The 20626-nt window shown below is 38.6% G+C and overlaps 1 protein-coding gene across 1 annotated transcript in view; it reads right to left on the bottom strand.

The window, feature by feature from the left end:
• The window catches only part of B3GALNT2 (beta-1,3-N-acetylgalactosaminyltransferase 2), a 50706-nt gene extending 30285 nt beyond the window's left edge, over nucleotides 1-20421 (bottom strand). The window contains exons 1-4 of the mRNA XM_046652962.1: nucleotides 20082-20421; nucleotides 12306-12453; nucleotides 7148-7248; nucleotides 4026-4219 (exon numbers count right to left, since the gene is read on the bottom strand). Coding sequence (XP_046508918.1) covers nucleotides 4026-4219; nucleotides 7148-7248; nucleotides 12306-12453; nucleotides 20082-20193 — 555 coding nt within the window. The 5' untranslated portion in view covers nucleotides 20194-20421. The remainder of the gene's footprint in view (nucleotides 1-4025; nucleotides 4220-7147; nucleotides 7249-12305; nucleotides 12454-20081) is intronic.
• Nucleotides 20422-20626: the final 205 nt, after the last annotated feature.

Here is a 20626-nt window from a genome sequence, read left to right on the forward strand (position 1 = left end):
AATAGTTAAAAAAAAAGACTACATATGCTAAGACAATTAAGTATATCAAAAACATTCAAGATTAATCCTAATTTCTACATTAAGGATCAGAGTGGAATTCAGAGTATTGCTATTCAGTTACCCCTCTGAGCTTCAGTGTCAATGAAATCTTTACTACAGTAACAGTATAGGAACTCTTCTACTTTGGTAACTTAATAAAGCTCTTCTCAGTGTGATCACAACAACTGCAATCCCCACTAGGATTAGTTCCCTCAAATTCCTTTCAGTAAGCACATTTACAAACTACATGGATTCTCTGGAGGAAGAAGGAATAGGACAAACTGCAAAAAAGAAATTTAATCTTAAATTGATTTCTTTATTTATTGGTGACTCTAATATTGTACCTGTTAGCAGCAATCCACATTAACAATAATAGAAAAGCATTTTTAAAGATGTCTAAGAAAACTGAACAGTTTGCCTCCAATAACATCAGACCAATTCTCCTATAGATAACAATTATGAACACTGGACAAAACATTTAAAAAACTGATCTGAAGGCTCTGGAATGCAAACAAAGCAGGCAGAAACTGGAGGAAAATCAATAGCAGGAAGAAGAGAAAGGCAGCGGGTACGTTTCCCACACTTTTTTTTAAGGCTCTTTGTCTGAAGGCATACCTTGAGGGACAACTGAAAATCTGAAGTAAAAACCTGTAGTCTTACCAGTTGAAAAACCAGAGGACAGATATGGGGCAGACACATCAGCTAAGAAGTGAGGAGGAAAACCTCAGAAAGGAAAGGGTCAGAGAGAGAGCCCTAAACTCTGCATAGAAATTTTGCCCACGTCTGTGGCTGACTCATGAAATACACATTCAAAACAGGATGCAAGCAGCCCAAATAAGTCCTAAAGAACTGAACAGAGATTTCAGCTGCTGCCCATCGCAAAGGAGACAGAGTTCAGCGTCTGTGTCCAGCCCATTTAATTGCCTGCTAAAACAAAAAAAATCAATGCTCTTCAAGGAATATAACAGGATCCAGAGATTCTACAATGAATTATTCACAATATCTAGGATAAAATCCTAAGTTCCTCAATAGAAGACAATGTTACCCATACTCAAGAGAAAAGATGATAATAAAGACAGACCTAAAGAGGACTCAAATATTAGAATAAGCAGGGGCCGGCCCCGTGGCCGAGTGGTTAAGTTTGCACGCTCCGCTTCTGCGGCCCAGGGTTTCGCCAGTTCAGATCCCGGGTACGGACATGGCACCGCTCATCCAACCATGCTGAGGTGGCATCCCACATGCCACAACTAGAAGGACCCACAACTAGAAATACACGACTATGTACTGGGGGGCTTTGGGGAGAAAAAGGAAAAGTAAAATCTTAAAAAAAAAAAAAGAACAAGCAGACAGGATTTTAAAGCCATTATTAAAACTAAGGTCAAGGCCATAGAAAAAAATATGCCCCAAATAAATAAATACAGGAAATTTTATACAAATAGGAATTACAAAAAAGTATTAAATGGAAATTCTAGAGCTAAAAAGCACAATATCGGAAATAAAAAATTCATTAGCTAGGCTTAACAGCAGACTTGAAATGCTACAAGACTTAGTGACTCTGAATACAGATTAGCAAAAATTATCACATCTGAAAAACAGAGAGAAAAAACACTGAAAAAAATGAAGTCTTGTGATCTGTGAGACAATACCAAGAGGTCTAACACACATGTAGCTGGAATCCCAGAATGAGTAGAGAGAATGGGGCTGGGAAAAACTTTGGAAGAATTTTGGTAAAAGACATAAATTTACAGTTTGAATAAACTTGGCAAACCCTGAGCAGAACAGACGTAAAGAAAAACCACACCAAGGTACAATACAACTAAATGGGTTAAAATCAAATATAAAATCTTAAAAGCAGCTAGGAAAAACAAAACAAAACAAAAACCACACCACATACATCACACATGAGAACAACAACATGAAGAATGGTTGACTTCTCACCAGAAACAATGGAGGCCAGAAAACACTGAAGCAACATCTTTAAAATATTGAAAAGAAAAAAGTCTACTCAGAATTTCTATATCCAGAAAATATCCCACAAGAATAAAGGTGCGGGGGGGACAAAATAAAAACATTTTTAGAAAAATGACAACTAAGCAAATTCATCATAGTAAACTTGCACTATAAGAAACGCCAACGGTTGTTCTTTGGGCTGGAAGAGATGGTATCAGATGAAAACTTGGGATATATTCAGGAAGGAATGAAGAATACCATAAATGGTAAAAATGTGGGCAAATATAAAACACTATTTTTCTCTAAATTACTTTAATATACATTTAGCTATTTAAAGTAAAAATTATAACTGCATTGTGGGATTTATAGTATACACAGATGTAATGCATATAACAACTAGACCAAAAAAGAATAGTAATGGAATTATATAGTTGCAAGTTTCTTGTATTTTACATGAAGGGGGACAACATTAACTTTAAGAATATCAAAAAGTTGAGGATGTGTATTGTAATCCCTACATCAACCACGCACACAAAACATAATAGTACAAAGAGCTGTAGCTAAAAGGACAACAGAGAAATTAAAACAGAATTCTAAAAAACATTCAATTAACACAAAAGAAGGCAGGAAAGGAGGAAGAGAGAAACAAAAAAAGTGCAACAGAAAACAAATAGCAAATGAAAAACAAACCACCTCAATAACTGTGTTAAATGTAAATGGAATAAACACTTCACGTAAAAAGTAGAGATTCTCAGACTAGATAAAGAAGAAGCCCCAAGTATATGCTGTCCACAAGCAACACGATTTCCAGAAATATATAAAAAGAATAATACATCAGCACCAAGAGGAAGAGGAGTTTTGTTTAACACTCCCAAGTCGACAAATGTGATTCACCATGCTAACAGAATAAAGGAGAAAAACCCTGGAAACATTCCAGGTGCCCATCGATAGGAGGATGGATAAACATCATATATTGCTGGAATACAACTTAGCAATTAAAAGAAGGAAAAGGAAAAGGAAAATTCACTGATACATACAACATGGATGAATTTCAAAAACACGTGGAGTGAAAAAAGCCTTACACAGGAGAATACTTACTACATGCTTCTATTTATATATGAAGTCCCACAACAGGCAAAACTAGTCTATGGTTAAAAAAAAAATCAGAACAGCGGCTGCCTCCAGGGAATGGGGTAGGGTGATAGGAGTTGGATTACACAGGTTTATGCAGTTTAAAACACTGCGCACATTTCACTGTGTATAAAGTTTGAAAAACCACAAACAAATATTAAAATCTAGTTGATACACACACTAAAGTGTTTAGGGTTGAAGTATACTTATGGCTGCAACTTACTCTGAGACACATTAAAAAAAGATTGATAAACAACTATAAATGTGATAAAATAAATACAGCAAAATGTTAACTATTGTAGAATTTAGTTGGTGGATTATGCATGTTCACTGTATAATTCTTTCAAAATTTCTGTATTTTAAAACCCAGGAATATATCTTTTCAAATTCAATTCCTTGCTACACTTCTTCAGATATAGTCTGAACAAACCAGATTTCCCCAAATGCCAGGAAAAGAGTAACCCCAGTTATCTTAAACTTTTATTCCCTTTACAACCTTATTACAAAAAAGATTTAAAGCAGCTGTTAGCCTTGTATTATAGATAAACTTTTAGGATCGGAAGAAAGAGACAGTAACACTCGCTTATACCTAAGAGTCGCAAACTTTTTATATTCATTACCAACTTTTGAAATTACTTAGACTTTAGGGGATTTCAGGTTGGGAATTTCTAATCTGGTCCAACTCCTTCTTTTCTAGATATAACACGTTTATTCATTGGTATTCTTTCCCCAAACCAGCATGATAACATATTATACTATAATGTATCCAATCGATAAGGAAGAAAGGTGGAAGTCTCTCGACCAGACAGAATGACATAGTCTCCAACCTCCTGTATGCCATGAGGAAAAAGCTGATGTTTTTGAAAAAGAAAAATGGGGAAAACCTTGTACAAAGCAGTGCATACCTCCTGTTCTGCCTGATAAAGCTTGACGGTGATGTTCCTTTGGAAACCCACATCGTTGGCATCATAAAACACCCCAAGACTGGTAATAACGATGGGGTAGAGAACTCTGAAGCTCACACTGACAACTCGGTCCTCAGAGAGCCCTGATGAAGTGTCTTCAGAAAGACTGAATGCCTCAATTTCTTGATTCAAAACTAAGGAAGTAATGAGAAAAGGAGTTTCACATAATCAAATAAATACAGTCTTTTATTTTACTAATATGAAGTAATGAAATGGGCTTGATAGCAAAATCTAGATAATCGTTTGTTATATAATTCTTTCACAAATGGAAGCAATTTAAAAAATGCTTCAGAAATATGGCTGCTTCTAGGAAAAAAACTTATTTTGAAACTTAAGAACTAAGTTTTCAGCCACATCTAAGTAAAATATTCAATTATCAGAGCCACTGTCATAGATTTTTGCATACATGTGTGCATATGTATGTATAAACACCACAGGGGAATATTAAACTCAAAGGCATCCATTCGGAAAGGTTGGAAAAACAGCAATATTAAAAACAGTACTAACTATAGTCACAAATAACGAGTAAATTTAGTCTTGCTCTGCAAATTCCAAAAATCCTACTTCTTGTTGGGCAATTTAAAATATTTGTGGTGTCAGGCAATTATCACAGACAAAAGTAACTGAAATCACTTCAAATAACACTGAAAAACTCTTGCTATACTTTATTCATAAAAGATAAGCACATCAAACACAGTAAGCATTTCTGACCACCTACTATCACATTACATCTTTGCAACTACACTGTGCGCCTGTAGCATTATTTTCTGTGTAGAGATTAAGAAACTGAAGCCCAGAGAGTTTAAGTAATTCGCCCAAGGTCACAGAAAGTGGCAGAGCCAGGAATCAAACCCAGGTTTAGCGATTTCAAATTCAGTGCTCTTTCCACTCCCCCACAGCTGTCTAATCAAAGCCAAAACAGTGCTTTTCAAATAATTTTTTAAAGTACCATAAGTGAATCTGGACAGATTACATGAAGCCATTAACATAGCTGAGAATATCAGTGCCACTTTGAGAAATAATATGAAAATCTATTTTAAAGGATTATTATGCCAAAGTTCTTTGTATCTGTTAGAGTTGTTTTTCCAACTTTGCTGATCACACAACCTCATCAGTTAAAAACATTTGTACACACGCTCATATATTTATTTACAAAATATACACATATAGCATTGTCAGTCAATATATTCAGTATTAATAAAAGGTGACATTTTTTATTTTCAGATAAATAAAAATTCTTTTTTCCATACCCTAGCAGATCATTTGGATTCCTACCTTAGAATTCCTAGAATGCTATTTTACACTTATTTGATGCTCAATAAAATGTGACTAAACAGAAATGTGACAAACAGAATTGACTGCTCGTCAATTACATACACGAGCAGGAGGCAAAAAAAGGAGGATACAGATTTTATCATGGGTGGGCAAGCACTGACTGGAAAGTCAAGACTCCAAATATACTGGACAACAACAAAAGTTTTTTCCCTTTAATATATTCAGTAAATCAAAAGATATCCAAAGTAGAAGCATGTCTATTTTAGGCAATAGGTTAAGCACACTGTAACATAACTACACATTTTCTATCTAAAACAAATGTGCCTTGACCTTTAAGCTACCTGGACACAGGAAATCCTGCTGCTTTGATAACGCTGTTAATCAAAACTTCTACACATCCAGAGTATCATGATTAATGCTCACGATGACCTTAAGATACTGAAATAAACCTAAATGCTGTTTGAATCATCAAAAAGGATAAAATTAGGTTCAATATTAATTTAGTCATGCCTATTTTTAAAAATTTACAACCTAGCTATTACATACATGAAAAATTTTCATTAATAGAAAGCTCCACTCCTTTATTATTAATGAATAAAGCACATTAATAAAAGTCCGGTTAATTTAAAGGTGAGGTTTTAAAAAATTTGGTTTGGTTTTGGATTTCAAATGTAATTTGTTCTAAGCTGCTTTTACATCATGAGTAACACAACATTTTATTAGGTTCATGGTCCCTTTGGGACTCCAAAAAACCCTCTCCCCAGGAAAACACGATTATACACAAAATTTTGTTTACAATGTTAACTAAATTCATAGACATCCTAAGTAAGAAACTACTGCTTTACAACGTAGACCTGAAAATATAGTCAATGTACTAAAAAAGCTGACTGAAGCTCAACTTTATAAAAAGGCAGGTTCTTTAAAATAATAATAATAAGTACCTGCCATGTCCCAGAAACTATTCTAAATATTTTCTATGTATCAACTTATTTCATCCTCATGTCAATCCCTATGAGGTAAGTACTTTTATCCCCAGCTTACAGATGATGAAACTGAGGCACAGAGGCATAAATAACTGACTGAAGGTCATACAGCTAGAAAATGGCCGAGCCGAGACTTAAAGCCATGGAGCCTGACTCCAGAGCCCATGCTCTTAACCACTACACTATGGCTGCCTATAAAAGCAAGGCGGATATGATTATACGGGTTTGACAAATCTTAAAATAGCAGAAGTCATAATCAGCACATTTAAGATTTGGAAAAGTTTAATTGCCCTTAGAACCACAGCTGAACATCACAGGAAATGCTAATAAACAAAATAGGCAATTATAGAGTTAACGTCCTAAAACTGGTTCCGGGTAACACAGAGAACCAGATTAGGATCACGTTTCTTCATCCTCATCAGAACTCCCACAAATTTTTAATTGTAAGGAATAAAAAATACTACTAGTGTTTTTAATTTTTTACTATTTGTTTCTTTTGCAGAAGCTTAGAAATAATTCGAAGAGAAAGTTGATTCACAATATTTGTATCAAGGCTATTATAAATCAACAGGCTAGTGAAAATCAGCAGTTTTCCAGAAGTTCAAAATTCAGTAATTCATGATTTATCTATGCATCAGGAATTTGCAAATGCATTTGAACTACACTGAAAAATAAATTCTCCTGGATCCTGAAATTATACATGTCTACAAAGAACCCCCACAGCCATCCTGAGTAATCAGTCAATAGCCACTCTTGCTCACATCAGACGTGGCAGTCCTAGGGCTGCGGAAAAAGAAGCCTTACCCGGATTCGTGATGTTGAGTAGTCTGCAGGAGTAAGGATCTTCCCTGTCTTCCACAGGCACTTCACAGCCATGAGCACCTATGATGAACTTCACAAGCACACTGAGAGATGTGTAGGCATTAACACCAGTTAGTGATCTTCACTTTGCACATGCATGTTTCCTCACGCCTATTTCAGAGCTTTTTCTTTGAGACACAAGTATTTATTAGGATTAATTCTAACTTTATTCCTCTAGTCTAGCAAAAAGGGAAACAAGCAAACCAAAAGTTGCTAACTACCAAATGACTTATGTCTAAGCCTCTACTGCAGCACTAGATTAAAGCAAGTATGAATATGTTTGGCCTGGCTCCCAGCAAATGCTCAGACCATTTAAAAGCAAACTACAGTAAAGTCAACTTCCCATGCCCACAGCTAAAAACATATCTACATCTGCAATCTTCTTTACTCACTTCTCCTATTTCAGAAGGTGCTCCTTCTGCTCAAGATGAGTCTTTCTATTCAGGAGGAGGGCCTCTCCTCTCCTAGACCTTGCTTCACTGCTTACCTGTAACCTGTGGTTCCTTCCCCACACATTATAAATATGATGAAGTCCTGACATTAATTTCTATTTACCTATCATCCTTCCTTGTCCCCACCTTTTCCATTACAGTGAAGTCCTACAAAAGAATTAACTAAAATCACAGCCTCTAGTTTCTCATTTCCCACTCGTTTCATAAAACAGAAATTTTAGCTTCAACACCCACCACTTCCGTTGAGATGTCTACCACAAATGTACCCACTGATCTGCTGCTAAATCAAGACACTCTTCAACCCTTACCTACCTGACTGCTCTATGGCTCACAGTGCTAGTCTCCTTAAAATGCTCTCTTCCCTTCTGTCCGTGGCCCTGCTGAGTCAGTGCCCCCGGCTCTACTTCCTCAGCTTGTCCGTTAAAAGTGGATACCACCCCAGGACTTTGCCCTTGGATCTCTGCTCACTCTGCTCACTCTTTTCACCTGCTCTCCCTGGACAATATTTATTCCTAAGACTTCAACTAGCCTAGGAATGATTCCTGAATTAGCATCTCTAGTTTGCACCCATCTTCTAAGTAAAAGATCCATAACTTCATTGGACATCTTCACCTAGATGGCACACAGACAGTTATGTGCTGCAGCCTGTTCCTACTGGCTTGTGACACCCAATTGCTAAATTTTCAGGAACTTTGTGAGCTGGTTATTAAGCACAGTCTTTATTAAAAATTAAATTAGATAAACTTACAATACATTATATTAAAAACAAAGGAAATAAATGGTCAAATTCATCATTAATTATTTCACTATTATCTATGCTCTTGAGGTTATTTAAACCTATGAGATGTGTATGGAAATATTATAATGGTGTGCTGCTGCATATCTTGCCCAACTCTGTGTTCACAGACATCACATTAGTTGCTTGAAACTGGCCTTGGTGGGAATATTTGCACCATGGAAACTGGCAAATGCTACAATATTGCTTTGCAGAGTGTCTAGACTTAGGAAAGTGATGGAGAAAATGTTAATAATGTAGATTAAACTTAAAAACGTGATGTGTCTGTAGCCACGTCATTGTAAATAGTACAAAAAATTGAGGAAATGCTCTTCCTCAAATTTCAAAACCTATTACCTGATTCAGCAAAGAAGTCATTTACTTCATTGACTAAGAGTTAAGTTCTGTCACACATCTTAGTTGTCACTTTAGTCTTACTCATTAACTTAAATGAAATATTTATGTCAGAACTATACTCTCGTCAACTGCAACCATAAGTTCATTATAGATACAAAAGTCTGGAAGGCAATGAAATCTTTCTATGAGGATCAATTGGCTATATGGAATGTACAATGAAGAGTATCGTATATGTTATCTATCAATTATGTGCTACACATATTTTATATCAATAAAATCTACAATAAACATATACATACATATAAGCATATTTTTTTCAGAGATCCAGTTGGGCAATATTTACTAGCACACACTGCAGGTACCTCAAACTCAACACATCCACAACTGAGCTTCTTTCCCATGAAACCTCCTCTTCTCATCTAGTATTTTTTGTCTTGATTGATGACTTCATTCTTCTCCAAGTCAGAAAGCCAGCAATCATCCTACACTCTTCCTCCTCTTTCTACATTCAATTACCTTATTTTCTTATAAGGTCACCACTTTAGTTCAGCCCCTCAGCAGTCCTTGCCTAAAAAGATCTCACTGTCCACTGAACGCTCAACACAAGTGTTCTACACGATCTGGTTACTGCCTACCTCTCACAGTTATAAGCCCTCCCTCCTTCTCTTTATGTAATAATCTCTGTCTCTCCGCCCCTCTTTCCTTTCCTAGCGCTCTATCTCACACTTATCCACACACACATGCAAACGTTCATAATCCCTGTGCTCCAGTTACATAGAACTGTTTGCAGTTTCCCAAACACTGCAGGCTCTTTTATTTCCATTTATATCACAGCACATATAACATTTTATTACACTATTACATCTATTTCCTTCTACCAAACTTCAAGGCCCCATAAAGACTCAGGCTATATTGTATCCATCTTGGTATTCTACCACACATAATACACTACCTGTATACAGAAAATACTTAATAAATACTTGCGAAATTGACAACTTATGATTTTATTACAAAGGCTTCTAATTAAATAAGGTCCTCAAAATATATGTGGAGTCTGGCTCCTTCAGTGAAATACAAGCTTTGGAAGTAAGCCATAACCACAGAAATGCAAACACTTTCTTGCACTAATGGCCAATTAAGGCAAAATACCTTTCATAAACAACTAGCATTTAGAATAAAAGTATAAATAGAAATGAATAAATTTGCTAATTGAATTATTGCAGATATTTGCCAAATTTGTTTTTTTAAGCCATCTTAAGTATTTTTACTGGATCCACAAAATTTCTCTGTCCCAGGAAGTTCCTGACTAATCTTTATTTTTATCCAGATATCCCATCATTTTTATAAAACAAATCACCAAGCTTACTGAATTTAAAGCAAGAATGCTAGCTACGATGGCAAATAAATTACTGGCGAATGTCTGAATGTTAATTTTACTAATTACACTTCATTCTGGGTCATTCACTCAATAGTGCTGAGCACCTCACTCTGTGCCAGGTTAGGTTGTAGGTACTGGGGACATATCAAAGAAAAAAGCTGAAGCCCCTAAGCTCATGAAACTTATATTCTAGTGTAAAAAGACAAACAATTTATAAATATACAACTAAATGCAATAAACATGCCAGTTGGTGATAAGTATTATCAAGAAAAATAAAGCCAAGTAGGAGAAGACAGAGACGGAACAGGGGTGGGATGCTATTTAATATGGGGCTGCCTGCTAAAGCGACATCTAAGCAGGATCTGAAGAAAGTGAGGAAGCGAGCTGTGAGGCTATCCAGTGGAAGAGTGGTACAGGCAGGGGGAACAGCAAGTGCAAAGCCCTGAGGCAGGAACACATTTATTGTCCTGAAGCAGAGTGAGGTGGATAGTATAGGGGAAGTAGATGCAGATAAGGTCAAAGATCACAATGAAGACTTGGGTTTTCACTCTAAGCAACAAGGGAAATCAATGGAGGGCTATGAGCATAAAATTGACAAAATTTGACTAATTTTAAAAGGATCACTCCGGCTGCTGTGTGGAAAATAAAATATAGGGGATAAAAGTGGAAGCAGAAAATTCAGATAAGGAGACTTCTGAGAGAAAGAAGAATCAAGATAACACTGTATTGTAAATTTTTAAAACTTCCTATTTGCCTGATGCCTCAACGTCCCCACAAACAGGCTGTGAGCATCCTGCCTAGAGGACCAGATGCAGCAGTGTGAAAACGCTGTCGCCTGCCACAAGTTCCCCCTCTTGCCTTCTCCCAACTGTGACACGGTAACATTCAAACACAACAATGAAGTGCCCTCGAGCCTTCTGCTTCTTTACGCCACCCTGATTCCCAGTAAAGGCACCTGTCCACGTCTTCACTCTCTCTCAGCTCCCCACTGCTTGGTTGAGACTACTCCCTGGACTCCTCCTGTATGGCCCCCTGTATGGCGCACTGTGCCTCCCTCTCTAGGACCTGTGAGGATAATAAAGCCTTTAATTTCGTATGCCTCTCCCAATGAAATTTCTGTGGCCATGTTGGAATGATCCCTAAAGATCCCACAAGGGGAACTTACTCCCCCATTTACAACAAAAAACGCCAAGGTTTTTGGTCTGAGCAACTGGTGGAAAGGGGTCATTATTTTCTGAGACGGGAAAGACAATAGGAAGTACAGGTTTTAGAGATGGTTCTGATTATAGTGGTTATTCTAAGGCCTTTCATTTGCTGGGTAATAGGTTCTATTATCATTGCAATCATGAACTATAGAAAGCAGTCTTGAAAAGGAATGAAAGCTACTATGAGTATGATAGGAAATCTATAAATGTTACTACTAGTGACAAGAAAATTCACAACTGCAATTTGCTTGTATCGCTACTCAGTCACAAACATGCCTCTCAGGATTGATGCAATCCTGAGAGGGCCTTCTCTGCTTATCACCTAAGTGTCTTCACATAACTAGAAGGCCAACCTTCCATGTTCCTCTCCCACTAGCCCCTCACTACACAATCTTTAGAGGGTGGTCGCAAGGAGAAGACCAAGGTCTTGGGCTCCTAACAAATAATTGAACCATCTAATGTCAACATGAGGTGCGCTATCAAAGTTCAGCCCTGGAAGGGTAGTCAGGAAAAAGAGCATGGCACTGCGGATCAATGAGAAACACTACAGAACTGAAAAAATTACGTGTATCTCTGTGAAGTTAGTGAAAAGCATTTTTAGACACAAATGTGTCGAAGCAGAGAACTATCCTGGAACAGAGCCTTTTAAGAACTGCTATTCTAAATCAAAGCAAAACAATAAACAAAAAAACAAAAAACTAGCTATCTATAAATACAGCAGTGGGTATGTTAACCAATGAAGATATTCTCCTCCAAGTACCTTTTGGCTTAAAACTTTGGTTAAATTTACTTTTGTGCCCCAACCAGCAAAATGAAATAGCCATTGCTCCTGGGAGAAATTAACATGCCTGAATTAACATCCCTGACTAGCCAAGAAGGTTTTTCAGAACTCTTATTCAGTAAACCAGGCAAGGTGTCAACTTGGAAAACCTACCGTTTACTTAATGCTGGATGCTGTATTAGATGCTTCAGCCACGTGCTTCTTATCGCATTTCGAAGCTCATGGTTATTGCGAGCTGACAACACACCAACCACCACATCATAGTGACTAGATTTCCACTGAGGGAATAAGGCAAATTGACCTGAAATAAGCAACAATAAATTAGAAATGCCATATCTCAATTACTAAGTTCAATATGTAAAACAAAAATGTTTATTACAAAATAATAAACATTCATGTTTGTAGAAAATGCAAAAGGAAAAAATTTTTTAAAAAAGCACACATAACCCCAGCATCCAGAGATGACCACTACTAACTTCTTGGAGTAGAGCCTTTTTGCCTTCCACACACATATGTATATTCATGTTCACATATGTACATAAATTCTTCAAAACAAACAAGATGTTTCCGAGAAGCATCAGTTTGGAAAGGCAACGTGGCATAAGCCATGGAGTAGCAGGCAGTAAGAGTGATTATCAGACCACAGTTAGAATCCCGGCTCTCTTACACTAGCTATAAAAGTTATTTAACATCTTGAACCTCAGTTTCTTCAACAACAAACTGGTATAACAATACTTCTCACAGAGTTGTTGTAAAATTTAAGTGAGATAATGCATACAAAGGTCCTAGTTTGGTATCAGGCAAATAGTAGGCATTTAATGGCAACTAACAACAACAAAAATGCACTTTCAAAGGTGAATCTTACATTAATATTAGTTATTAAGTTTGGGAGATGAAATCAAAGGACTACCATGCTGAAAAGTATCAGAACCCTTATTTATGCCAACAAATTCTACAGCCAGCAAACCTTTTATCACTTACTAAATATTTTAAAGAATGAAGGAGAGGAAGCAATATTTCCAGTAAAAAAGAAATAAAGTGACAACTCACGTGAAAGGCTCATTTTTTATTGCCATAAGGTCTAATGGGCAGGAATACCTTTTTCAAATTTGTCCTTAGAAAGAAGATGGAAGGGAAAAATACTATCCTTGTTTTTCATCACCAGTTTCAAAACTTGAGAGGTACAAGATTATATATAGCTCTAATGAGGGATCCATTTCATCTCTTTCTCCAATGGTGGGAACTGATCCAAAAATGTTTCCAAAAATAAATTACTGAAGGCCAGAGATCTTTACTACATTAAGTGGAATGTTTTTACATGCCAAAGGATCTAGGTATTTAGTCAAAAGACAACAAAAACATGTTGATATTTCTTCAAAGGACCAATTAAAATAATTAAAAGAAAATCTGGGGATAGATTCTTTTAATAGGATAATTTAAGGAAATTACATTGTAACAATTATAGGAATACAAGAATTTTTGTGTAGATACCCTATTTCCCACAACAGATGTTTTTAAATCAGTATGTCAATTCTAAACAGACTAGATACTTCTTATTTCACACTACCATGAATCTTGCACTAAAATGAATTCTTCTGTAAAGACAATTTATTTTTAATGTAAATGCAAATTGGCATGGATTAGGTTTGCTTATAAACAGGCTACATTTATTGACCACTTACTATGTAGTAAGAACTATGTATAGAGATCATTTTAACACCTTGCAGGCATATTGTCATTTAACGCTCACAACCCTATGAGGTAGGTACTATTAGGCTCCATTTTTAAATGAGAAAATGGGCACCAAAAAAAATTCAGTAAATTCCCCTAAATCAAACAGCTAGTAAAAGGCTGGTTAAGATTTAATCCAGGCAATCTAACTCCATTGTTCATCACTGTTCTGTAGCTAAACAGCTTAATATAGCTCATCTGAATCTAAATTCTGATCTTTTATCCATAACACCAGTTCAAGTGGTGAATTAGTGCTAAGTGGATCGCTGAAAATGCTGGTTAGTACTTTAACTTTTTAAAATTCACGGCCCAGGAATATTTTTTCTCAGATATATGTAACAATACGATGAAAGTTGTACCTACTCCTGGAACTAACACTAAATGAGTCTGAATTTGGAGAATAATTTAAATGCTTATGTAAAATGGACAACAATATGCCCATTTCCCCCCTTACTTTTTCACAGAGAAATATTAAGAGTAAGTACATTTTAGTGACAAGAGGGAGGCAAATGTAATAACCAGACATATCTGACACTGATTCCATAGCTGACATGCTGCATGGTATCAGTAACAAGTTATTCAAACCCCTACGCCTCAGTTTCCTAATCAGGGAAAACTGATACCAAAAAAAAATAAGCCTTTAGATATTCTATTTCATCTGTTTCAAAATGTCTTCTCAAAAGATTAAAAGCTGTATAAGAGCAAAAATCACATTTAACCTAAATGCCCCATTTATCTGACATCATCAGAAAACAAGGTTGCTGCACAAAAGTAAAATTTCAAAATAACTCAAACATCCCTTTAAATGCTAAACATCACTACCTTATTTTTGATGGATAATCTCACTAAATCTTTTAAAAATGGATTACATGAAACGTAATAACCTTTTCTTGATGACAAAATCTTCACGGAGAATTTCTCAAATCTATCCCTTTCACACCATTAATTCTAGCTGTACCTCAACTCAGACTCTCATCTTTCCCCTGGACCATTACAAGGGTATTCTACTGGGTTCTCCCACATTTTTCCATATTACTGCCAAACAAGATTCTCCAATAAATAAACAAATAAACATGAAGATAACTATGTGGCATATGAAAACCTCATGGATTAAGGCTGTAAACTACCTTTTGATCTTATTCCACCTCTCTCTGCCACTGGTAATCCTCCTTGCTTCTTAATCCACGTCTAAGCTGCTTTACGTTACACACATTTCTCTTTTTCTTGCAGAGAAGTACATGGCAGATTCTGGCCTTCTAGAGAAGTTCTACTTCTAGACAGACCAAGGTCACATTTCAGAAAAACGGGCTTCTTCTACCACACAGCATCAACGTAAAGCAGTCCAAGAGACTCCCGAGTACTGGTCCACGGTATAAAACCCAGAGTGGACGTTCAATAAATAGCTGTGTAAGGATGCTGCCCCAGGCCCCAGCCCCCTTCCGGCCTGTGTTCTACACTTTCATCACCCTGCGCTATATGCTGCAAGCATAGGGGACCTACTTTGATTCTGGTGTCTGGAACAGGAATAAAACAAAAGAAAAACTAAGAAGTAAACATGAGACAAAAAGACATAAAGATAATTCACAGAAGAAGAAATGCAAATAGCCAACAAACCTATGAAAAAAATGTCCAATTTCACTAGGAATCAAGTTTGAATCAGAGCAGTAAGATATCCGTTTTCTCCTACATTCAAACTGACAAATATCTTCTTAAATGATAATACCGAAATGATGAGTACTTCAAGGAAATGTTGATAATGAATTCTAGGAAACGGCTACTCGCCTACGCTCCTGGTAGGAATGTAATTTGGTACAATCTTCTGCAGGGCAATTTAGCAACATACATCAAATATTTCAGAACTGTATAACTTTTGCCAAGAATTCCATGTCTAAGAACTTATTCTAAAGAAATAATCAGTGATGCACTAAAAGATCTCTATTCATCATAGTGTCATTTATTAATGGTGAAAAACTGCAAACTACATAAGTGCATCAATAAGGGGTTAATTAAGTAAATTACAGTGTATCTATATGCTAGAATACTACGCAGCTATTAAAATTATGTTGTAAACATATCATTAAATATTGTCCTACATCATATTAAGATAAGCAGGGTATAAGAACTATGCACATACTATATGGTTCCATTTATATAAAGTACAAAAGCAGGCTACTCTCAGCCATTAAAGATCAGGATAGGGGCTGGCCTGGTGGCGTAGAATTTGGGTTCGCGCACTCTGCTTCGGCAGGCTGGGGTTCGCCAGTTTGGATCCTGGGCACAGACCTATGCACCACTTGTCAAGCCATGCTGTGGTAGGCACCCCATGTATAAAATAGAGGAAGATGGGCACGAATGTTAGCTCAGGGCCAATCTTGCTCAGCAAAAAAGAGGAGGATTGGTGGCAGATGTTAGCTCAGAGCTAATCTTCCTCAAAAAAAAATAAAAAAGATCAGGATAGTGGTTACCACCCTTAGCAGTGAAAGCAGGGAGCATAAAGGGAGCTTCTGGGGTGTTGGCAGTGCTCTTCTTTTAAATTTGGGTGTTGATTAGTTGGGCGTGTTCAGTGTGTGAAAATATATCATGCTGCACATTTACATACACTTTTCTGAATGTATATTATACACCAATAGAATTTTTCAAAAATACTAAGTAAAATCCCTCAAACTTGAATTATATATACGTACATTCAAAAACTATCTAGTATGGACCATTTTTCTTTCATGGTTTTAAAAAATAATTTCAAATTTTTCTACAAGGAACTCAAAACAAGCTATAAACAACTTTCATAAGAAAAAAATTTTAACCCTAAGGTCATCATGGAATGTGAACAATCTATAGGTGTCAACTTCATTCATACATTCCCAGTTTTATTCTCTTGATTTATTTTTTCAAATTACTGAGCACCTCCTATATTCACTGTTCTACATGGCAGAGAGATAACAAGAAACAAGTTTTCGCAATGTCAGGGATAATTAAAACCCCACACAGGCTCCCTGAGGACAATGACCATTTCTTTTCTTTACTATGTAATATATCCTCAGAGTCTGGCTACCTGCTAGGCTCTGCACTGAGAATGGACATCCAAAAGTTTATTAAAGACTAAGGGAGGTTGACTTCAAAACTGACTCTTCAAAATAAGCCCAGGGATTCTTAAACATTAGACCAAAATTTCCACTCTCGTGTGCATGCTCTCGCCAATTTCACACACCTCCCAAAACACCTCCCTAGCATAGGCATCAGCCACCACTATACTACCACTCCTCTCTCAAGTTCATGGAGTGTTTACTATGAGTCAGGCACTGTTCTGGGTGTTTTATTAATTGAATCTTCACAATAACCCTATGAGGTCATCATTTTATAAATTAGGAAACTGAAGCACAGAGACAAGATTAGCATATAGGGATAATTTTGGATGAACCAGCCCTAGGCAAAATTGCAAAGCAAGCTCAATTTGTCTTTGGCCTTCTATCAGCCCCATGTCTGTTTCAATTCAACAGACTGTGAGCATCCTGAGAACAGGGACTATGTATTTAGCACAACACCTAGCACTCTAAGCATTTGTTTAACAGATATGCTTCTTTCCTTTCTCTCTGGTTTCCTTCTTTCCAAATAACCTAGAAAGAGAAGCCTTCTTTTGTCACATTACTTCTAAATACTAAGGCATTACTCAAAACCAATATGTTATCATCAAGATATCCTCTATCTCTATTCTCTAGTCCAGCGGTTGTGTCTGCCTCCATTTTCTTCTTGTCACCCCTAGCTGTGCTGGATTTCACAAGACACCTGCTTCCTCCTCACCAGTTGCTCTCCCTGACTGTTTCAGCTGTTTAAGGTGAGCCACTGCATTAGAAAAGCACCAGCTTTTTCTAGCACGACTCACTCACTTCATTCAGGTCCCTGCTCACTTGTCACCTCTTCAGAGAGGCCTCCCCTGACCTCTCTATTTAAAACAGCAGCACATCATTCTCTGTCCTCGTACGCTGCTTTCTGTCACTGCACTTATCTCCATCCCCCATGATATTTAATAATTACTTCCTTACGTCCTGTCTTCCCTTCTAACTTGTAAACTGCGTGATGGCAGGGACTTTATCTTGATTACTGCTGTAGTTCACACCTACAACAGGGGTTGGCACAGAGTAGGCTCTCAAACGTCTGCTGAACCAACTGCAAGTCAGAGGGCCTTTTTTTAATATTCAGGGAAGGTAAATCTCCCTTTCAAAAAATACTGCCATGACTTAATGAGACTGAAGACAGACAAAGAGGCAGAAGAGAAAAGAAAACAAAACCAAATCTTAAAACATTAATTCAAAGGAAGAACGCAACAAAATCTTGAGTTTTTCTCTCTCACTTTAGGCTTAAGGTAGAAGGGATGAAATGTAAAAATGCCCAAACGTTTTAGTCTAAACATGGTGAGAACAGGATGGGAAAAGGTCCTATGGGAAACTTTAGCAATCAAGATACTTCTGGTGTTTTTATTTTGAAAGTACCAAAAGTGACAAAGGAAAGCTAGGACTCGGTCAGGTTTCATTCAGATTAAAATACTCTCTTTCCCATCTAAGCAGATGCACAGTAGTTAATTTATATAACCAGTACTGACCTCCTCACTTACGGCCCTGTCCCTCCTCTCTGTCCACTTTCCTTAATCTATGGAGCCTGGTCTAACGGGACAGCAGATAAGGACGGCATCCACACGCTAAGGAGGGGAAAAACATCAACTAAGAAACTGCGGGACAGGCCGACTTAGGTTTTAAGCTTGAAGGCAGGGTTTTTGCCTGTTTACTGAACCCCAAAAGACTGTTAAGGTCATAAATATCTTAAGGATGCTCTGCAAGTAAATTCCAGTAGAGCTCACACAAAAAAAGAAAGAAACCTGTAAAACACAAACCCCACAGATGTTACAAAGCATTATACATATGAGACACCCTTTCCTCAGCTCAGTTCACAAAAACCTAAAGAACAAAACAAAAAATCCTAACCTGTTAACAGCTTAAATGCCTTGTAACATGGTACTTTCATCAAATCATTTAAGGAGTATTTTAATTCTAGTCAAGTCCCACAAAAAGCCTTTTCAAAGAGCTTGTGGTCTAATAGTAAAAGATTTTAAGAGATTGTTACCAGAATAAAGCACCCCAATTCTAACACTGAAGTTGCTCTGAGGATCGCCAAATTAGTTTCTATACTTTCTACTCAGAAGTTAAGGCACAGACCCATCTTAGAATGGCAAATATTCAATTCTAATTGTTAAAACTTTTGGAAAAGAAAACAGCTGTTTTGGGGAGAAGCGGTAAGAAAAAAATCCCCACGTAGTGAAAAAACAAAACAACTATTGCCTCCTCTTTGAAACAGCCTTCCAGGTTTCTTTATATGTCCCAGGGCAAGCCCTTAAAAAAGAAGACAAGAAAAACGGAGAAACCTTGAATAGTGTTCAGGGTGGCGGAACCCTGTAACAAAAAAAATCCACTGGGTACTTACTATGGGCAGAGCATTCTACTTACTAGGTTGTGAAACGAACAAGAACAAAGATGCCATTCCCATGAGAGAGTAAGTTTCAGAGCAAATGCATAAGATCGTTAAACAATTTGCTATTTTCACGAATCCTTCATCAGCAGGCTTTGCAAACAAAACTCGCAAGAACAGCTCCGCTCGTAGCCATGCTCTATTTCATGTCTAGATTTGTTTAACCGACTCACATCATAGAGTTTCCAAAGAATACAAAATACAGTATATTCCTAAAGTTATTCCTTAAAAGCCCAGACACCTTTCAAAACAGCCCAAACATTACCCATGTCACTACGACCTCAAAGTCTTGACCGACAGAGACTGACAACTTGGGGAGGAAGAAAGCCTCCCGGCGGCCCGGCCCCGGCGTGAGCAGCCGCCACTCGCGGCTGAAGGACACACGAGGTTTGCTCCCGGGGCCAGCGGGCAGGCCCGGGGGACGGCGGGGGACCTGCGGGAGCGGGCACCGGGTTTGCGGCCAGAGAAGAAAGCCGGGAGGTGAGAGACGGCGGGGACCCGAAAAGAGACAAGCGCCCGCAAGTTCACCCGATCTTAACGCCCCAAGGCTGAAGAGGGCCGTTTGTTTCGTCTGGGGACCGTCGTGCTTCGCCCGCCCCCCCCCCCCCCAGGACTCCCGGCAGAGGAAGCCGCCCGAGGCTCGGAGCCGGCCTCGCGCCCCTCCCGGCCCCAGGACCTCACCTGCCGGGCCGGCCCCGGAGGCGCGGGCGGGCGGCGGGGAGCGCAGCCGCAGCCAGAGGTGCAGCGCGGCCCCGAGCACACACGGGCACAGCAGCACCAGCCAGTTTCGCATTGGCCGCCCCCGCCGGCTCCACCTCGCGCCCCCGCCGCGCGCCGGGCTCTCCCGCGTCCCGGCGGAGAAGAAGGGGACCTGCAAGAAACAAGGCGGAGGGGCCGCAGCTGACCCGCGCGACCACTCTGGACGCGCCCGCCCTAGCGCCCGCCGCCGTCCAGGATCCTCTCGGCTCCCGGCCCCGCGCCTCAGGTTCCTCAGACCGCGGGCTGCAGCAGCTCAGCGGGCCGGAGCCCCGCCCCCTCCTCCTGGCCTTCCCCCGGCCCCGCCCACCTTTTCTTTGACTCGCCCCGCCCCCTTTTCTCGCGGCCCCTCCCGCGCCCGCCGGCCAGCCGGGAGTTGAAGTCCCGCTCTGGGCCTAGGCAGCGGGAGCACCAGTGATCCCGAGGCTGGGAAACCACATTTCCCTTAATCCCATGCATTCGCTTCCGTC

This window comes from Equus quagga, chromosome 2 (assembly GCF_021613505.1).
Source record: "Equus quagga isolate Etosha38 chromosome 2, UCLA_HA_Equagga_1.0, whole genome shotgun sequence".
Taxonomy (NCBI): Eukaryota; Metazoa; Chordata; class Mammalia; order Perissodactyla; family Equidae; genus Equus; species Equus quagga.